Source organism: Microtus oregoni, unplaced genomic scaffold (genome assembly GCF_018167655.1).
Source record: "Microtus oregoni isolate MIOR12 unplaced genomic scaffold, Mior012 000179F_ref0000403, whole genome shotgun sequence".
NCBI lineage: Eukaryota > Metazoa > Chordata > Mammalia > Rodentia > Cricetidae > Microtus > Microtus oregoni.
Genome location: NW_024544837.1, coordinates 177,478 through 197,535, shown reverse-complemented (window position 1 = coordinate 197,535; position 20,058 = coordinate 177,478). Strand labels below are relative to the sequence as shown.

The 20,058-nt window shown below is 54.3% G+C and overlaps 1 protein-coding gene across 4 annotated transcripts; it reads right to left on the bottom strand.

Moving 5' to 3' along the window:
• Positions 1 to 562: 562 nt before the first annotated feature.
• Positions 563 to 18,990, bottom strand: Csk (C-terminal Src kinase). 4 transcript variants are annotated; one of them, XM_041647459.1, is made up of 13 exons: positions 18,336 to 18,990; positions 5,032 to 5,108; positions 4,593 to 4,706; positions 4,365 to 4,477; positions 3,883 to 4,102; positions 2,977 to 3,070; positions 2,721 to 2,786; positions 2,539 to 2,638; positions 2,350 to 2,440; positions 2,103 to 2,176; positions 1,810 to 2,005; positions 1,649 to 1,735; positions 563 to 1,429 (listed from the first exon to the last, which is right to left on the bottom strand). In XM_041647459.1, the coding sequence occupies exons 2-13, from the start codon at positions 5,044 to 5,046 to the stop codon at positions 1,247 to 1,249; spliced, it is 1,353 nt and encodes a 450-aa protein (XP_041503393.1). In that variant the 5' UTR covers positions 5,047 to 5,108; positions 18,336 to 18,990; the 3' UTR covers positions 563 to 1,246. The 4 variants fall into 4 exon arrangements, with proteins under 4 accessions (XP_041503393.1, XP_041503396.1, XP_041503394.1 ...); XM_041647462.1 differs by lacking the exon at positions 18,336 to 18,990 and adding an exon at positions 17,658 to 17,676; XM_041647460.1 differs by lacking the exon at positions 18,336 to 18,990 and adding an exon at positions 17,453 to 17,525.
• Positions 18,991 to 20,058: the final 1,068 nt, after the last annotated feature.

The window sequence follows — 20,058 nt, the reverse complement described above, 5'->3', positions numbered from 1 at the left end:
TCCCATTTGTCTATCCCAGTTGGGGTAGAAGGAAAGTGCCTCAATCCATGCAATACCCAGGAAGGTCAGGGCTTGGCACACAGTAGGGGTGAGAAAAAGAAGGCCGTCACATGTTAGATGAAATGTGAGAATCACCAGTGGCTCCCTTTCCATCACCCCTGAGGTCAGTATCTTCGAGGCATGTTTATCTGGGCTCTTGTCCCAGGGCCACAGCCCATCCGGGCAGGCCTGGACTTCCATTCAAATTCTTTGTGCTTCAGACCATGACAACGTGACAGGAGAGGCAGCCAGAATACCCAGGCAGCATCCCACGGGCTGGTCCCAGGGCCCAAGGCAGCCCTGGTGCTGGGCTCAGGTAGCAGCTGGTAGGAACGGACAGGCGGTGAGCACTCCCCCATGGGCAGACACAGGACACTGGCTCGTGCAGCTGACACAAAGAGGCGCTACATCTGGCCATGCTTCCCTCTCAGCCCCACTCACAGAGACAGGGGAATGGACAAGATGGCATGGGAAGACGACTGGGCAGACAGGCAGGCTCGGCGGAGAAAGCGCCGAGGCTGGGTGGCGGTGTCCTCATGGGAGTGGTTTATTACGATTCCATCTCACAAGGCGGTGGGTGAGCGGCCACAGCACATGAAATCCAAGCCCCTGACAGACGCCTGCCTCGGGCACATGCAAACAGTGCAACATGGTCAAGCGCAAACATAGGCGACCGAGGCAACACTGGACATGGAACACGGGATGGGGAACAGGCTGGGGTGATCGGTCCCTAGAGAGAGGCTGATTCCTCCCCCACCCCCAGGGGCAGGACAGGAAAAATAAGATTCGTACTTCTTGTAAAATGCCCATTTGCTGGGTACTTTCTTTCTCCTTATGTTGAAAAATAATAAAAAATAAACACACGGAAAAGAATCTCAAAAAAAGGCAAGGAATAAAACTCTAAGAAGGCGAGTGATGGAAGGCCAAGAGAGGGCTGACCACTGTGGGCACTGCCTCCCGCTCCTGTCCTCCTCCCTTCTCTGCCCCTTCAGTGGGCGCCCCAAGCCCTATAGGTGGGTCCATGAGAGAAGATGCCAGGCCTAGGTGGGGTCTCTGGGGGGCCAGAAGGGACAGGCAGGTCAGAGGCAAGAGGCCTACCAGCCCGCTGGGGCTCAGTTCAAGTTCAGGCCCAGTGAGCAGCAGGCACCAGATCTGTGATCTTCTAGGCCCTGTCCCTGCAGGCCCACAGCCTAGGCGGAGGCAGAGGTCACAGATGCAGCTCATGGGTTCTGATGTGCTCCAGCTGCTCTCGAAGCTGCAGGAAGGTGGGCCGCGTGGCAGCATCCAGGTGCCAGCAGTTCTTCATAACGTCGTAGACTGCAGGCGGGCAGCCATCCGGGGCGTCCATCTTATAGCCCTTTTCCACCCGAGGGACGACGTCCTTCAGGGGCTGTGAGCAGGTGGCATGTGAGTTCAATGCCTTACCACAGAAAGGACCCCTACCCAGAATTCCTCCTGCCTCAGGTCCAGGTCAGGGAGCGGCCTGGAAGTTCCTCAGGACAGAGCTGAGGTACTAGGCTCCAGCCAGGGAGGTGGTTCCCATAGGATGCTACTATTGCCACCCCGCCAACAGCTTCTGCAATGCAATGGCTTCCAGACCCATACTCACAATTCGTGGGTAAGGCACTCGCCCAAAGGAATAGATTTCCCAGAGAAGGATTCCGAAACTCCACACATCGGACTTGGTGGAAAATTTCTGCCATGTGATAAGACAATCAGCATTGACTCTAGGAAGCTCGGGAGAGGGGGTGAACCAGGACCCTCGCTCACCTTCTCTCTCAAGGCTTCAGGAGCTGTCCACTTAACTGGCAGTTTGCCTGTATCCTGAGTGCTGGAAGCTTCCTTGGTGAGGCCAAAGTCACTGACTTTGGCCACGTTGTCCTCAGACACCAGCACGTTCCGGGCAGCCAAGTCTCGGTGCACAAAATTGTTGCCCTCCAGGTACTCCATAGCCTCACAGACGTCTCTGAGGACAGGACAGCCACAGGTTCCTCAGACTGGGGCTCCCACAGCATGGCAGGGGTCTCAGGATTCTTAGCCCCACCCCAGGCTGCATCACTCACAGTGAGAATTTGAGGAGACAGTCTCCGCCTAGCACCGAACGACCACGTGATCGAAGATAGTCAACCAAGCTCCCCTGGGGGCAGGACAGAAAGGGATGTGAGGGTGGGGACACCTTGGCTTGGAGAGGTGGCATGACTTGTTTAAAGTCAGTCAATAAGTGTCTGGTCAAGACTGGCAACTTCAAAGCTCTGTGGGGCCAAGGTAGAGGGGCTGGGGGGGGACAGTGAGAGGCTGAGGAGCACCTACCTTGGCCATGTACTCTGTGACAATGTAGAGCCCGCCCTTTTCCTCCACAATCACACCCAGTAGCTGGACTAGGTTGCTGTGCCGAAGTTGCCTGGACAAGGCAGGACAGGGTGGTCTGAGTTCGGCCAGCCTCCTCCCCTCCACCCAGACCCCAGGCAGCCTGCCCGCCCTATGCCTGTCTCTACTCACGTCATGACAGAGGCTTCAGCCAGGAAGGCCTGGGCAGTGGCATCGTTCTTGATGCACTTAACTGCAACTCTGTTACCCCGATAATCACCCAGCATCACATCTGGGGGGAGAAGGGAGGGGCGCTGTTTCCTGGACTCCTGAAGCTTCTCAATGCCACCCCCCCTCCGGTTCCCTTAACTCACCCCCAAACTCCCCCTTCCCGATCGTCTGTAGCAGCTTCAGTTCCTTCATGTTCAGTGCCCAGCCACCTGTGGGCGGGGCGGAAAGGCAGCAGTCAGTGAGGTGAACACTAGTTGAGGTCATTTGAGATGACAGATGCAAGGCAGATTCTTTCAGATGTGGGTGCTGAGGTCTCCAAGCCTCCAGGGTAGGACAGAAGTGGGAGTGGGAGTGTGGGGGGCGGGGAGTGGGCGTGTGGGAGGTGTAGTGGGCACTCACTGCGGTAGAATTCATCTTGGGCCGCCACTGTGCCCTCCATGACCTTTGGTTTGATGAGTCGCGTGCAGAGTCCATCGGCATCTGTGGTGTAGTGCTGCAGAGGGAGGGCAGGCCCTCAGAACCAGACCCACTGGGCCTCACTTTTCATTGACTCATGCATGGCTCAGGCCTGACCACCAGAGGGCAGCAGAGGCCAGTTCACAGAGCCCCGAGCTGCTTTGTGTGGAGAGGGTTCCTCATTTCAAGAAGGGTGGGAATGCCTGTCACCCCACCCACCCTGGGCCACTAGATTCCCCGTTGCCACTACTGCTTTGGGCCTCACCAGCATCTTAAGGTAAACAGCAAAGCTTGGCCTGCTCCCTACTCCAGCCTTGAGCCAGGTGTACTCAGGGCCGATGTAAGCTAGAGACAGGATGAGGGAGCTTGGAGGGAACCGACAGTTTTCCAATGCCAAGTATGGCCTGGGCAGAGCTGGCAGAGCTGGCATTGGAAGCTGCAAGAACCTATGGGTGTACAGAGCCCTCAAGGACCCTGATGGCCAAGGTACACCTTCAGCCATGAGGTTCCAAGTGGCAGAGGAAGTGAGCTCTGGATCAGATGGGCTCAAAGCCTAGTGGCCCCTCCAACGCATAGATGAGACCTTCACTGAGCCGGAACTTTGTGTCCATACCTATAAGCTGGGGCCCTTGTTGGGGCACTATGGGCAGCAAACACTATGGCCCTGGCCACAGCAGGTGCTCCACTGAGGTGTGAGGAGTCAAGACTCCCAGAAGCTGTCAACGTGTCCAGGTTACTCTGCCAGGTGAGTCGGGCCAGGTTTGTGCTAAATGTCCTTAGATGGACTCAGGTATGTCTGAGTGTGGGGAGGAAGGGGAGTTTCCCCAAGCACCCAGACTCCGCGCTCACCTCCACCAGCTGCATGAGGTTCTCGAAGTACACCTCCTCATCAATGCTCAGCTTGCTCGCATGGTACATGATGCGGTAGTGTTCCACCTTGCCTTCACAGCTCACACACAGTGTGTAGTCCCCGGGGTAGTTGGTGCTTTCCCGCACCAGGAACAAGCCTGTCTCTGGTGGGTAGAGAAGCCGCTCGGCCTGCTCCCGTGTGATTTTGCCATGGAACCAGCTGGAGAATGGCAAGGCTGGGGGTCACAATGGCACTGACCCAGGTGCCTCCCACCAGCCTCCCATGTGCAACTTCCTACAACTCCCAGTCAGGCATTTGAGGACATCATTTTCCCCCTGCCCTCTTTTTCTTCTGCTGGGTCCCCATTTCCTCTCTGTTAGGTGCAACCTCTGGTTCCATTCCTACAATGCCTCTTACTCAGGGGCTCTTTTTCTCTCTTCTCCCCAAACCAGGAGATTACAGCCCTCCTCCTGGTACTCACGGCATAAGGCTGAGTTTGGTGCCCGCCTTCACGCCCTCACGCTTCTGGACATAGTTGGCTGGGATGATGCCCTCACGGCCCACTTTGTTTTTGGCTTTGTACCAGTTTGGGTCCTGGAGAGAGAGACCAGACAGACTCTCAGGTCTGCCTCCCTCTGAAGGGGAGCCAAACCCAGAAGGAATCCCTGACGGTGAAAGAATGGAATAGGCATCTAGGGTCCCCAAGTACCTTGGTGACGGCCACGATGGTGAGCACATCTCCTTTGCAGAAGGGAAGGTCTTGCTCAGCAGTGCCATGGAAGTTGTACTTGGCAATACATTCTGTACCGGATGGCCAGGAGGCCTACAGGGTAAGGGATAGGTGTGTGGGTGCAGCCTGGGGCGCACCTCTCTGCCCACCTGCCCCAGTGCCCTTGGGACCAGAGCATCTTAGCTGACTTCCATGAACCTGGGGAAGTACCGAGTTCCTTCCAGCTCAAATTCCTCTGTAACCCAGTTTGGGGCCCTGTGCCCAACAGAGCACACTGGAATTAAAGTTACTTCAAGGTTTCAACTAGGATGAAGGGTTGGGCATGGGGAATAGGCTGGTCTAAGCACCTCCTCTTTTCTAGACTGGAGATGGTGGAACGTGGGATTGCCTTATCTATGCCCACCACAACCCATGGTACCTGTATTGCTGACATCTTCTTAGATCTGGCGTCCCCGTGCTACAGGAAGGCCAATCTGTTACTTGGTACCATTAGAGCTGCGGGAGAAAAGCCAAGCTGAGGAAGGCTGAGAAGAGATGACCCCTACCCACTCAGTAATCATCAACCCCTTCAAAGCAGTACAAGCAGCGGTGCCACAGCTTCCGAGAACTGAGACATGGATCCAGGGCTGTTCTATCTAGCCTCGGGCAGACGCACACAGACTCAAGAGTCCCAGAGAAGTGGCCATCAATTCTATGTCTCTGGGGCCTTCTAGGTCTCACAGAATGACCAATAGGACCAATGAGGCCTAGAGGGTTGTCAGGGAAACTGAAACTGGGCAGGTTTCTAGTGGTCCAAGAAAATCACTTGTGCTCTGTACAAACTCACAGGCTACAGAACTTGCTCCAGAAGCCTCTGCACAGGTAAATGTCTGTGCCTACTTCGACGTGCACACCCAAGAGAAAACAGCCCAGGTCCACCAGGAGAGGGGCAGATGCTCTCCTGTGGTGGATGTGCTCCGTAGTAAATCTCAGACTGGGAACTGCCCAGGTGCTGAAAACAAGGTAGATGAAACAGGGAGAGGCCACAGAAGGGAATTCTGTACGGTAGTGGCATGACCCACCTCAGCCACCCATCAGCCTTGGATTCTCAGCCAAAGAATCAAGTACAGGGAAGCACAAGGTTTGTGATTCCCTTTGTATCAAGTTCAAAATCTGGCCAAACCAACCCAGGCCTGTTAGGATGAATGTCTGCAGAGAAAAGAACTGGACAAGTATGAGGGGACTTCAAGGTGTTGGCTATGGGGACTGTCTGAGCCCCTCTGCAGGAGAAGGCTTGCTCCACAGCAGCTTGCGGGCTATGGATGTCTACGCACTTTTGTAACGGCAACTCCTTAGGTCACTCCTCAAGAGCAGCAAGCATGTCTGCACACACAGGTCACCACTACTATTGGTCCAAATGTGGCCCCAGACCTCAGAGAAACCCAGAAGGATGCAGAGAGAGTAGGGCTACTGTTCCCGTTCTGGTGAGGAAACACCCAGTGGCCCTTTTGTGGTCACATGGTTACATGACAGACTCACTTGGGATGGGAGAGGTGAGGTCTAGTAATTGCATTTATGGCTGTGTCCTCACCACTAGACGAGGACGTTCAGTGTAAGTGCTGGCACACGTACACCCAATGCAGGAAGCATGGGAACTGAGCCCTGAAGACTGGAAGACTTCAAAAGGTAGAGGGTGGGAGTAGAGACTGATCTTAGTGGTCAGTGGTTGCTTAGAATGCTTAAGACCCTGGGTTTAAACCCTAGCACAAAGTGTGTGTGTGTGTTTCAAATTCATGAGCAATCAAGCAAATAAAAATTGATATAAAAAGGAATTTGTTAGAAAGGCAGATGGTATAGGGTGAGGCATAGAGATAGCTAGCCTGAGCTACATGATTAAGACCTTCTTTTATGAGGATGGGCCAGAAAAAGTAACATGGAAAAGCTTAATCTATTAGCCAATCCTGGCCAAGGTGTCAGAGCAGAAGGTAGGCACAGCCTGGAGAACTGGCCTAGGGAGCTGGAGAGATGGCTCAGTGGTCAAGATCACTGGCTGCTCTTCCAGAGGATCTGGTTGATTCCCAGAGCCCACATGACTTAAGCTCTAACTCCAGTCCCAGGGGATCTGAGACCCTCACACAGACACATGCACACAAAACACCAATGCAAATAAAAATTAAAAAAATAAAAAATAAAAAGAACTGGCCTGGGTGGAAGCTGATGAAGCAAAGCGGAACCAACGGGCCCTCTGGGCCCTATGACCCCGAACTTGCTGAGCCCGCCCCAAGCACCCTTGTCTGTCTGTTCTATGAGAAAGGTTCCAGAGGCCCTAGCATGAGCCTGCAAGGCAGCACTGTGAAGAGCTATGATTGGACGTTGAGGGTGCTGAGCCTGGGGGACTTCTTCAGGGAGCCTATGCTCCCAGAATCCAGCAGAAGCAAGGATGAAGGGTGCAGGCACTGACCAGCACTCCCAAGCTAGACAGACCTGCGCTTTGAATCTGGCTTTATCGACATGCCAACCTGGAGAGAATGAACCAACCCTTTGGGCCTCGTATGCCCTCATCCTGAAAGGGGACACAGTGAACCCCTGCAAAGAGGCTAGGGAAGGAATGGAATGCGACCCCAGAGTTGGCGGCGTCTGGCTTGCTTCCTGTCCTCTCCAGAACAAACAGCCCTTCTTGCACCCAGAGGCGAGGCCAGCCTATCAAACTTGTTGTCTAGACTGGGCCCAGGAAGTGTTATAGGAACCACCCCCTCACACCCCATATTTCCATGACTGAGCCAGCATGAGCACAAGAACCAGCTCCTGGGTCCTGAGGACCACACGCTATGGAGAGCTGTGAGCCCTCCTTCCCCGTTAAAGAAGTGGAAACCAAGGCCCAAGAGGTTGCCCAAGACACACAACCTGAGCATGAGCTGGGGTCCCACTGCTGTTGGCTGAGCCCCCAACCATAGGGGGCCCTTCTATGGAGATCTTATTAGCTCACCAGCTCACCACACCTCCTCCACTCTCCCCAAATTCAAAACTCACTGCTGCCACCACAGGAGGGAGCGGAGGCTGGGCACTGTTAGTCACCCTTCCAGCTGTCAGTTTGCAAACACTCCTTCCTGGCCTGCAGCTGCTGCGCCACCTCCCTGCTGCCTTGATGATAATAATAAAAATAATCACAGGCCCCGTTTTCTGAGCACTTACTCAGTGTCAGGCCTTATCCTTGGCACTTCACAGCTCGTCCAATCCTAATGACGCTGAGAAACAGAGGGGCTATTATTACCAACCCCATTTCATAGATGAGGCCCCCAAGTGTGGCTCAGATTGCCCGAGGTCATAGCTCCAGTGAGATTCACATTCAGACTCCTGAGCCCCTCGGCCAGGACTCCCTGCCCTCCTGGTAGCCCCTGCCTCCCGCATCCCATGTTCTGTCCCCAGAAATGCTGTCTATCTGGGACTACCCTAGCCTGGGGCACACAGGGTGAAGAGCAGCCATGAGGGACAAGGATGTAGGAAGAGGATGGGACAAGGCAGTGGTAGTCAGGGGATGCTGCTTAGAGGGGCAGGCTGCTCAACCACCACCTCTGAAGTCCAGAGCAGAGCCTTCTGAGACAGTTTCCTCACACACACACCAGCTAGGTAAGAAGCCAGCAGGGCCTACAATTGCAATCACAGCCAGCATTGCCATCCTCTTGGCACCTGGGTCACTGCATTCCCACACACCCTCCATCCTGTCCGTCATGGTGAGGTCACCAGGCCAGGAGGCTGAGCAGCTGCAGTGTCCTGGCTGGAGCTTGCCTTGTGGCCTCTCCAGGCAGAGCAGCTTCAAGAGGCTGCTTCCTATAAGCCACTATAAGAGTAGGCACAGAAGACGGTCCCAAGTCACTCTAGGAAGGTAGTTCAGGACCACTGTCCTGGGAGTAAGGGACACTGAGTCCTGGCCCTGGCCCTATAACTGACTTGCTGTGTGACCTTTGGGAAGTCACTGGAATGTCCCACATTTTCTAGCTTCTAAGCACCTTGTCTGTCCCCTTTTCTCACTTCTATTCCCAGACACCTACACTCTGCCCACTTACTTGCCCTCTCCCATCATCCCAGGAATTTTTGTGCAGCCTTGAGGCACAGAGGGGGCTGCTACTGTTGTACAAACAAAAGAGCAAAATACAATAGGAGTTCTTTGTGGTGACAAGAAATGGACAGAGATTATACATTTGAAGCAAGACTGGGTTACAAAGTGAGACCTTGTCTTAAAACAACAAAACAATCTCTAATCCCAGCAGTCGGGAGGCAGAGGCAGGCAGGTCTCTGAGTTTGAGGCCAGCCTGGTCTACAGAGCAAGCTCCAGGAGAGTCAGGGACACACAGAGAAAACCAAACCAAACAGACAGACAGAAGGACCCGAAGAAATAGCTCAGTGGGCAAAATGCTTGCCGTGAAGACCCGAGTTTGGTCCCAAGCACCCACAGCAGTCTGAGTGTTGGCAGCATGAGTTTGCAAACCCCGTGATGCCAGGAATTTGTTAGCTCTCCCACCTATGCTACAGAGTGAGAGTCCCAGGGTGCAGTGAGAACACGGTGAGCAGTTCCTGAGGAATGACCTGACGCTGACCTCTGGCTTTCACATGCACATACTCTTATGTGCACATGAACACACACACACACACACACACACACACACACACACACACACACCCCTCCCTACACACACACAGACACACAAAAGAAAACAAACTAAAGAACCAAACTCTCCGGAGTAAGAGACATGATGCTGGCAACTAACAAGTAGCAAAACGTGCATGCGCCCAACTCCAGAAAGATGGTGGTAACCGGGACACACGCGACGCCCGAGGCCCCAATCTCCCAGCCATGACATAAAAAAAACAAGGGAGGGTAAGGATACTTCCAGCTAAGACTGACAACCTGAGTTCCATGCCTGAAGGGAGAGAAACAACTCCACAAAGCTGTTCTTTGATCCCCATAGGACACACACAGAGACTGTGGCACGTTTGATGTCTACGTGCGCGACACACACCCCAAAACAAAAAAGCAAAAGTAGCAATATAAATGTGGCAAAATGTTAAAGAATGGGTAAACATGAGCAAAGGACCTTCCAATATATTTCTGCTTTTTGGTGATTTTGAAACAAAGCAAAAAAAAAAAAGGCAAATGCAGACACAGATGACCTACAGTGTACTACAAATTGTAGGTGGGGCTTTTGTTTTGTGGCTGTTATTGCTGATTTTGGATTTTTTTGTTTGTGTTTTTTTGAGACCGGGTCTTCTATGTAGTCCCGTCTATCCTAGAATCTGCTATATAGACCAGGTTGGTCTTCAACTTACAGAGATCCTCCTGCCTCTGGCTGCTGAGTGCTGGAATTAAAGGCATGTGCCACCATGCCAAGGTGTTTTTGAATTTTTGATACAGGTTCTTTCTTGCTATGTGGTCCAGATAGATTTTAAACCCCAAGGTCCTCTTGCCTCAGTCTCCAGGACAGGATTACAGGCATGAACCAACACACTCAGGTATAAATTGTGTTGTTTTAAATTTTTTATTACACACATGTGTTTATCTTATATCCATGTGGGTGCACGTGGAAATCAGAGGGCGACTTGCGGAAATTAGTTCTCCCCTTTCCACCAAGTGGGTCCTGGGCGGTCAAGCTTGGCAGAGTCGTCTTTACCAGCAGAACCGTTTCCCTGGCTCTCAAGGCGTGTTTTACAGAAAACAAATACACACTCCTAAGCTTAGGGATGCCTAGATAGTTTCTGAGAGACACGGAGAAAGCTGGAGAGACGGAACAGTAGCTAAGAGCAACTGCAGCTCTTGCAGAGGACCTGGGCTCGGTTTTCAGCACCCACACAACAGCTCATAAATGTCTGTAATTCCAGTTCCAGGGGATCTGACACCTTCTGAACTCCATGGGAACCGGTCATGCTCGTGATACACACACACACATGCAAGGAAAACACTCACACACATAAAATAAATACATCTAGAGAGAGAGAGAGAGACAGACAACAGAGGTGGCTTCTGGGATGGAACTGAATTAAAGGAAAACTTGTTCCTCTAACTCACTATGTAGCCAAGGCTAACTTTAAATTTCTGAACCTGTCTACCCAGGGCTTCAGAAAGGCCAGGCAAACACTATCAAGTGAGCGATAATGACAGTCCCTAGTTTTGTTTTAAAGCTATTAACATCTATATTACTTTGCCCCTAAAAATAAAATCGAAAATACACCATTTTTGAAAGCCACTTCCACCAGGAGGCCTTCTTTGGTCCTCCAGCTGTGCAAGCTGGTCCTGCCTCCAGGGTCTCTCATGTCACAGTGCTCCAGCGAAGGACCTCACTAGCAGCGGCCTATAGTTGAGGGTAGAAGGGGAGCTTTGTGTCAGGAGAAGAGAGAAGCTGGGCTCTGACTCATGTCTACATCCCCAGCATGGGCTGGGCTGAGAGCTGCTGCTAAGTAATGAGTACTCAATGAATGAACGAAAGAAAGGGAAAAGCCTGGCCGGCTACGGCACGCTAGGTTCTGCAACCAATAGGACTATATTTAACCCCAAAGGGTCAGCAGCTGTCTCCCACCCCCACAAGGCTGGAGGACAGGGGCTTGGGATTGTGGTAGGGCCAACGCTTCTTCTCTGACTTCCTGCCCTAAACCCTGCTCCCAGAAGCCCTTGTGCCGGGGTCCCAGGAACAGGCTGGGCATTGTGCCCAAGCGCTGAGGTCAGTGGCTGCAGCCTCAGGCAGGCCTTTCTTGGGAGCCCAGGCTGTCCGGGAGCGGGTAAGAAGTGGGGGAAAGTAGGAGCCCAGATGCTCCCAGGCTGTCCTTTCCTTGCCCTAAAGCAGCTGCAGACCCCCAGAACCAGGCACGTGCAGAGGGTTAGGGTAGGTCAAAAGATTCCAGCCCTACCCCCTCACCAAAACTCCACTGCTTAATGGGGCGTGGGAGCCTTCAGAAACTGTTTACACGCAGCTAAAAATACCCACTGAAAAGGGAAGTGTACCAGAGACCTGGGGGGACTGGCGCTATGGGCCACAGAGACTCTAGTCCTGCTACAGGACCCAGCTGAACTGTCTGCAGACACACACAGATACACGGGAGGGGGGGCAGTGGTGGCAACACAGGAAGGTCCTCTGCCTTCTCACTCTGCTGGAGTCTCAGGGGCCTTCTTTTGCACTTCATGTCAGGTCTGGTGGTCAAGATGAGCAGGAGGAGGGAAGGCTGAGGAGCTTAGAGGTATAAGAACTCTCCTCTGTGCCGAGCCTATGCTGAGGTACTGAGGATTCCAACAAAATACACTCCAACAATCGGCCAGGTGTGCCCATGATTCAAAAAACAGAGGGTTGTGGGTATAACTTAGTGGTCAAGCATGTGCACAGCCATGTGCCCACCCCCAACCCCTTGGGTTCTACCCCCAGTGCCTTAAAAAGACTGAAGAGAGCCAGAGCTGCCTAGCAGTTAGCAGGAAGGACCGGGAAAGGAGTACCTAGAGCAGGCCAGGTTGCTGAGAGAGTCAATCAAGGCTGCCAAAGGAAGTTTCCCATAGGTCACAGGGCAGCAGGGGCAAAGGTGGAGTTGCCGTCTTGGGCACGCCCCCTGCAGTGGGCTGAGCACCTGAGAAGGGCAGCCAGCCAGCAGCTGAGCTGGTTTGGCAGCCACAGTCAGCCCCACCCCTGGCTCTGCAGAGGGCTCTCTGGCAGACAGCACTGTTACCCAGTTACACACTAGGCAGAGGGGCTGGAGGGCTCCCACTATCCCAGCAGTTCAGCCAGGCCCTCAGCACCCCCACTGCACAGAAGCCCCGGAGGTCTGAGAGCACACACCTTTGGGGTGCAGAGCTCTGGGCAAGAGGGGTGGGAAAGCTGCCTGGCTTGGGCTCTGGGGCCTGCTGCCCTGCCCCCACCCACAGGCTCCCTCAGCCTCCAGCACCTCTGACCTAAGAGGAGGGCCGAGTTTAATGGTTGAAAAATGTTAAAGAACCAAATTATAGCATGCACTGGGGCTCAGCGAGACCGGAAATCCTGTCTGGCAGTTTAGGAGCAGTAGGGGTGAGTTAAGGGGAGGTTAACGGGGAGCCTCCTCCCCAGGGTACACTGTGGCTAGAGGCTGCCACTGCTGGCCCAGAAAGGTTTCTAATTACCACTCAGAAGCCTAATTACTTACAGGCACTGGGCCTCTGGGCCTCCAGGTCTCCCCAGGGTCCTACCCGAGGCCTCTGCCCCCCACCCCTTAGAACAGACTCTAGGTCTTTGCATCTTCTTTTGCCTGTATTTACATACAGCCTCTTCGCTAACCTCCAACAACCCTTTAAAGTCATGCAGCGGCTTTGTTCCACACCACCAACTTCTCCTAGCCAAGTTACAGGAGGGGAGACTGAGGACAGGTGACTAAGATAAAGATCTACAAATCTGGGTGGCAGATTTCTCATCTCCAGTGCTTTTGGCAGAGACAGGTAAATCTGAAGCCAGCTCGGTCTACAAAGTGAGACCCTGCCTCAGAAAAGCAAACAAAAGCAACCAAGGGGCCACCAGAGCAAGCATGGGCAGAACACCCAGCCCAGAGGCTAAGCTACTGAGACAGCACCAGGGACAGACCTACGGGAAGGGGCTATCAACCCCCCACCCAGCAGACTGATGGAAAACAAAAGCATGTGGCTGATAGCCTGCTGCGCCAACTGGGTTCGAGGCTTTGCACCAGCTACTTAATCCTCTCCCCCCTACCTGTCACAAGCCCTGGTAGATCCCTGCTAGACAGGTGAAGAAACAAGCCTGCCAATGGTCACCACCTAGGCGGCCACCAGCTTCCAAGTGCTGGAATAGGGACTTAAACTTAGTTACATTGGAACCTGGCTTAGCAGCCCTCCTCCCAACTTTTCCTTGGCAGATCGTATGACATCCTGAAAAGGACAGAACAGGAATGCTAGGGACAACTACTGACATCACGCCCCTCTTGCTCCAGCAAGCAGAGGCACACCTGCACTCACTCCTGGCTGTCTGCACACCCCGCCTTTGCACAGACAGATCAGGACATCATACAGTCTCACAGCAACCCAGAGTAGACAGCAGAACCACTGAACAAGGACTGCTGGCTCTGTCTCCTCCTCAAATGCTTTCACAAGCCGTATTCTCCTTCCAGGAAGGCCTCCAAGCTGCTCCAGCCTATGCAGATCCCAGCAGCCTTGCAGGTCAGAGAACCACAGGCTTATCCTGCCAGGCTTCCCTGAGCCCAGCCTCTTCTCTGGCCAGTAATGGAGCTCACCCTCCCGTCCTTTTTCCCTGTAGTGTGCACATTAAAGGCTGCAACGCCTGAGGCTGGGTGAGAACCAGGTGCCAGGCTGGGCTGGGTTGAAAAGCAGCAGCCAGGATGTACGGGTCGGATGACACCCAGGTTCCACCCGCCCACAAGTCTTCCAACCGTGCAGAGCCAGGGCAGCCAGGGGAGCGCCCAGCAGCTCTCTTCTGCTCACAGCAGGCCACGGAAGAGAGGCGGAGGGAAGCTGCGGTTGGAGGGTGTGCACTAGTGTGCTAGAAGAAGCTGCCCTTCTCACAGAACCAGGAAGAGAAAGCAAGCAAAAACAGGGTGGGCGGGGCTGTGTGGGGCCCTCCAGTCCTGGGGCCTACACTCAGGGGAGCTCCCTGCTAGTCCAGGGCAAGTAAGTCACTTCACTCAGTGAGCCTCAGTTTCCTCAGGGGCAAAATGGGATTCTCTTCTCTCATCCTGCACACCATCCGTTCAGTTTACAACCAGTGGGTGCGGCAGGCTGCATCGCACCCAATAAGAGAGCATCCCCCAATTCCTGGAGCACTCCTGACTCTGGGGATTAGGGCTCAACCACCCAACGGCCTCTCCCTCTCACATCTTCCCTTAGCCATGCAGGGAGCACACAGGCTCTTCCTTCTTCAGCTCTTTATTTTTAGGCCCGAATTTGACTTTAATCATTACTTAGCGGATTCTATTTCCAGCCCTTGGATGAAGGGACCCAGAAGGGAGGAGGGAAGCAGTGCTCCCTGCTGGGTTTAGGGAGCAGCCTGCTCCTCCACCCATCCTGTCCCTAACCAAGGGTGGGAGAAACTGAGAAACCAAGGGCTCATCCCAGCCAGGCCAGCATCTTGGGCAAGTTCCAACCCTGTGACCTCATCCTACTGAAGTTATGGACAGGAGGGCAGTAGTAATGCCCATTTTCATGCCACCAGTATCACACACACACACACACACAGAGAGAGAGAGAGAGAGAGAGAGAGAGAGAGAGAGAGAGAGAGGAAGTCTGGCAGCCAGGGTCCCAAGCTACAAGCCTGAGAACTTCTGTATTTAAAGGGCCACACTATAGTCACTTAGGGCTAGCTAGCTACAGTTTCTTGGGCCCGGGATGTGCCAAGCAGAGACTGATTTCTTCCCACTGCCCACAGTGTGGTCTGGAGGGCAATTCCAGTTACTCCAGTCACAATAAAGAATAGCAACACATGTGAGAGATACACCTTCAGTTTAGACCTGGGGAACACTTGGAAAGGAGGACACTAGCACATAAGCCTAGTTTTTAACTCTCAGGTACAAGACTCTAACCTTCCCCTTCCCTGGTCACCGAAGAAAACTGGGAACCCTCATTTTCCACTGGAACATGCAGCCTAGAACAGTCATGCAGAATCTGGAAGGCAAGGGGACTCTTCAGGCTGGGTTCAGCGTGTGCACACCTGTAATCTCAGTGCTCTGAGGACTGTAGCAGAGGGATCTCAAGTTCAAGGCTACTTAAGCACCACCACTGTGTGCCGGGAAGCAGTAGTGGTAGGCGGCTACTCTCAACTCCAAGTCTATGAAGGGGAATGGGTGGGGTCAGGCCTTGGACAGCAACTGGCAGTCTGTGGTTCCAAGGCCAGCCCCTGCCCTAAGGCAGTCTATCACATGGTGATTGGAGGGGGAGGGGGACACAGCATAGACACAAAAGCCAATAATACAGGCACAGAGGCTTTCAGAGGGGTAGGACACTTTACTGCTGATAGTTGAGGGGACAGCCATTCTGGGGCCCATGGCTCAGGGATCTTTCTTCCACGCTAAGGCAGCCACACTAACCACCGTCCCAGGCATTTTCTAGTTTCTTGGTAGGTTAGTTAGTTCAGTGTCCTCTGAGGTAGAAGGGTCTCTCTCTGTACCTGTTAGCTCTGCTCAGGGGGCAACGGGATGGCTGGGCTTGGAATCCACAAGCTTGGCTGCTAAGCTGTCTGCGCTCTACGAGCTGCTTGCGGGGTGTGTAGTAACAGCCCACAACAGTGACAGATGGAAGCAGCGTACACTCGGGGAGAGGGTTCGGGCGACGATGCTGTAGCAGAGCTCCTGAAAATACCCTGAAGCTTTTTAGAGGCAGTTACCATGACAGGTAGCTCGGGAAATGTCCAGGGACACAGTATTAAATGGGGAAAGAGTTGTGGCAGATGCTTGAATGGGACAGCAACAAAGGAAGAAAATCAGGAACACAGGGCTAACACGCTATGTAATCTTACACTGCCTTCTAAAATTTCTGGGGCTTGTTTTCTTTCTTTCACAGTCTAGAACCTAAGCTGGCCTTGACCTTGGGTTCTTCCTGCCTCAGCCTCCCCAGTACTGGGATTACAGGTGTATGCTACTACGTATGGCCCTCAGTACTTGCGAAATATTAAAATTAATGCAGGTCTAGTTTTTAAGTGACTTCAGACTGGCTTTCCTAGGTTCTATCACTTCAGCTCTGGTCCAGGTACTTAGGACATTTTAGCTATGGAGAAGCTATTCCCATCTGGGACACTCTCAGGCATGAGAGGACCTCTCTACCCTCTTTCCCAGACTTAACATCTCTGTTCTTTGAGGGCTACGTGTCAAAACTTCAGAATCCTTCAAAAGATGAACCCCAGAAATGGATGTGGGTGGTCCCACCAACTTGGAGGGGATCCAGGAGGATTACCAGGGAGGTTGGGTCATGCTATGGCTTCCATGCCCACTCACTTGTACTGGCATGGAGAAAGCTGGAATCTGCCCCTTCACCAACACCTGCTGTGGGACACTCCGGGTGGAGTGGCCTCTGTGGGGACAGCATCTGCTTTCCTGGCCTTTCCTTGTTCCCATCCCAACACATAGAGAGTGGCTGCTTCTGATGGGGGGCATTAGTTCACCGAATGAAACTAGCAGCTGTGAACATGTGCTAGCCTAAGCTAAGCTGCTTTCTAAAAGGCCTCTGGACCCTGGCCACACCCTTACAGCTAAGTAAGAAGCATCCAGCCATGTCAGGCCCAGCCACAACCCCTGAGGCTGGACAGGAAGTTCGGGTTGGGCATGAGACTATGTGAGTATAGCCTCACAGGCGGGGAGTATTTCACCTTCCCCCGCCCCCCAGTGCATCTTAGGGCACCAGGAAAAACCTTAAACAAGGGCAAGGGCCTGAGCAGGACAAAACTGCCTGATGTTCCAAGGGGGCCTAGGCATAGTTCAGCATCCTGAAGGGATCTAGAAGATCCTGCTGCACAATCAACCTAACTCTTGCTGCCTCTGGCCTGATCCTGTTGTGGCCATACCAAGACACCACGACGCCCAGGGAACGGGGAGGCAGAAGAAACAAGTCCCATAGTGTCCGCACTCCTCCATACTTTCATGCCAAGGCTGTCTCCCACTTTGCCCAGGCTGACCCCACTCTGACTGAGCCAGCTGGGAAATGTGGGGAAGGCAGGGTCAGGACCACGCTCTATACACTCCACTCCACCATGTCCCCACACCAGTAGAAAGGACCCAGTCCCAGGCATCAGGGAGAAGTCTCACAAGCAATACCCATGATGTCTTAGCTCACAAGGAGGTAGCATTAGGGCCGGAAGCCCTTTCCCTCTTCTCTAGCCCTCTGCAGGGGAACACGTGCTCACCCCACAAGGTCCCTCCTCGGTCAGGCTAGGGACCGCTTGTGTCCCTGGTAAGTCCAGAACGAGCCTGGTTGTCCTCCACCCACAGCAATCCATCCCTGCAGAATAGGGATGAAGATAGCTAGTCTTCCTCCACCAGAGGCCTAGAATATGACCTGCCCCTTGGGCCTCGGTTCCCTAGTGTACAAAAAGAAAAAAATGCACCTACTTAAGCTCCAAAGCTCCAGCGACTCGACACACCCCTTCCAAACAACAGGCCGGGTCCTGAGGAGCTGGGAAATGGGCTGACCGGGGTGCTAAAGGTGGGGGCATAGTACTAATGTCCAGTGTCACCTCCACTCAGACTGGAAGCTCTGCCCAGTTTCTCCACCCAAGGGTCAGAGGTCCCTTGCTTTAAGCCTGGTCCTCTGGCAGGCCAAGGGTGACAGACTCAGCTCAAGGACCCAGACTTCTAGCAGGGCTCAAGGGAGGTGGCATGGCCGTGGGCCGCTTGGAGCCAGCAAGACCTCAGAATCAAGCAAGTCAGTATGTTCAGGGCAGCCCTGAACAGGAAGGGCCAAACTCCCTATAGTCCAGCCCATTTTCCCAACCCATACCGATTCTCTTCCTCGGGGTCCAGCCACTTCCCACTCTGTTCCACACGGGGTTGAGGGGTAGGACTTGGCTAACCTAAGTCTCTTGTGGTACAGGGCAGTACCTCCCTCGTGGCTCCCTCCCAGTAATGTTCTGACAGTGATTCCCGGGAGAATTCGAACCCGGTTAGGAGGTGGGGGGGGGGGCGATGGGTGTGGACGCGGCAGTGGTGGCCATAGAGGCGGGACAAGCGACCTCCTCCCTTCCAGGGGACACACGGACAACCACCTCCTGGGGGCTGCCCAGCACTCACCTCTCTCGGGGCACTGCGGTCCAGGCCACCTCACCGCGGGCGGCATCAGCGGCCTGCAGGACAGTCCATGAGGCCAAGGGGGAGGGGAGGGGCGCAGGGGTCCCCAGGGGGTGCGGTACAAAGAGGTGTATGGAGCGAAAATAGGGGGAGGAAGGACGGCCAGACAGGCGGGGGGACGGCCGCGCAGCCCGGGTCGGGGAGGGAAGAAAGGCGGGGGAAGGGGGCGGGAGGGAGTCCGGGGGGGAGGAAACAATGTAGCCGGCGCGGCCCCGGCAGAGTTCCGCTTCCGAACGTGGCCACCGAGGTTCGATTTGGGGACGTCGCGCCGGCCGCCGGGGGCCGCCCCGGGCGTTCGATCGCGGCCCGCGGGGGTCGCCCGCGCCCCACACCCCGGAGGCTGGGCGGCTGGACGCTGGCGGGGCGGGAGGGACGGCTGGCCCGGGGACGGCCCCGACGGCGGCGCGGCCCGGGTTGGCTCTGCTCGGACCCCACCCCGGTGTGACCTTCCGGGGCCGGGTGCGGGGTGTCGCGGGAGCGCAAGGAAGGCGGCAGGCTCGGCGGTGGCGGCCAACCTCAGCTCGCCCGGGCTCCGAAGGGAGGAAGCTCGCAGGCCTGGCGAGAGGAAGCGCGGCCCGGATCCTCCGCCCGCTGCGGCGCGCCTGCGCGAGGGGGCCTGCCCGGCGCGTAGCGGGGCGTGGGTCGGCGCCCTCTGCTGGATCTTGGAGGGAATGCAGGGGGGTGTGTCCGCGCTCACGCCCTGCCCCCACAAGCTGGCCTTGGCGAAGGCTTCCGAAGGTCCTTCCAGAGAGCCACCAGCTCACTAGAGCCAACCTCCCAACCTTCTCTAGGCGAATCTCCCCTGCTAGGGTGGAGGCTAGGGCTAGACTCCTCCGTGGCAGAAGTATGCATGTATTTATCCCTTCACAAACATATCCTAGGGGCTGAAATTACCAGGGCCCCTGCTCTGGAGTCCACTTCTAAAGACCTCTGTTTCTGTCAAATTCTCAGTCGGGATTGGGGCAAATAGATTCTCACAAAGAACACACTGATAAAACGAAAATGTAGTGTACAAGGTCCACAGGAAACAGGAAAGAAGGGTGCACGGGTTGACTTCATAGAGCTGGGGGAGCAGCATGCACAAAGACAGGGAGCAGTGAGAGCTCCCGGTGGCTTCTGGGGACTATAAATAGTTCCGGCAGGCTGCGGGTTACACCGGGGGTAGGGGGAGAGCGGTGGGAGATGGGTTCCTGCAAGCTACAGGGCAAAAGCCCCAAAGAGCCTCTCATAGGACTTTCTTGAACTTCATTTTTGGCTTGGAATCAGTAAAGAAGTTGTCAGTGGCTGTGCCACATTGGATAAGTTACCTAATCTCTGTCTGCCCTGTTGCATTGTTGTTTGAAAAGATGAGCAAAAATAATACCACCAACTTTGTAAGGTTTTGTGGAGAGGAAATGAGTTAATAGCTTTAAAGTGCTTGGTGTGCAGCGGCACGTGGTGAGTCCTCAATTAAACCCGGACTGTTATTATACACCATTGTTAATGAGAATTCAGGATCCTCCCTGAGCAATTTGCTCTTAGCTACAAGAGCAAGCAGTGCTCAGGCATGAGAGGGGCACAGGACAGAAGTAGGGCGACAAGATAGAAACCAGAAGCTCCACTGGGGGTTCTAGGTGTTGGCATTGTCTGAGAACCAGTACTGAAGGAAGCGGCCATTTGGGGGGTG

Coding starts and splice junctions, on each gene's coding strand:
- Csk (XM_041647459.1), bottom strand. Junction 2,177..2,349: donor TCACAGAGTACATGGCCAAG/GTAGGTGCTCCT, acceptor TCCTGCCCCCAG/GGGAGCTTGGTTGACTATCT. Junction 1,430..1,648: donor GAGTGCCTTACCCACGAATT/GTGAGTATGGGT, acceptor ACCTGCTCACAG/CCCCTGAAGGACGTCGTCCC.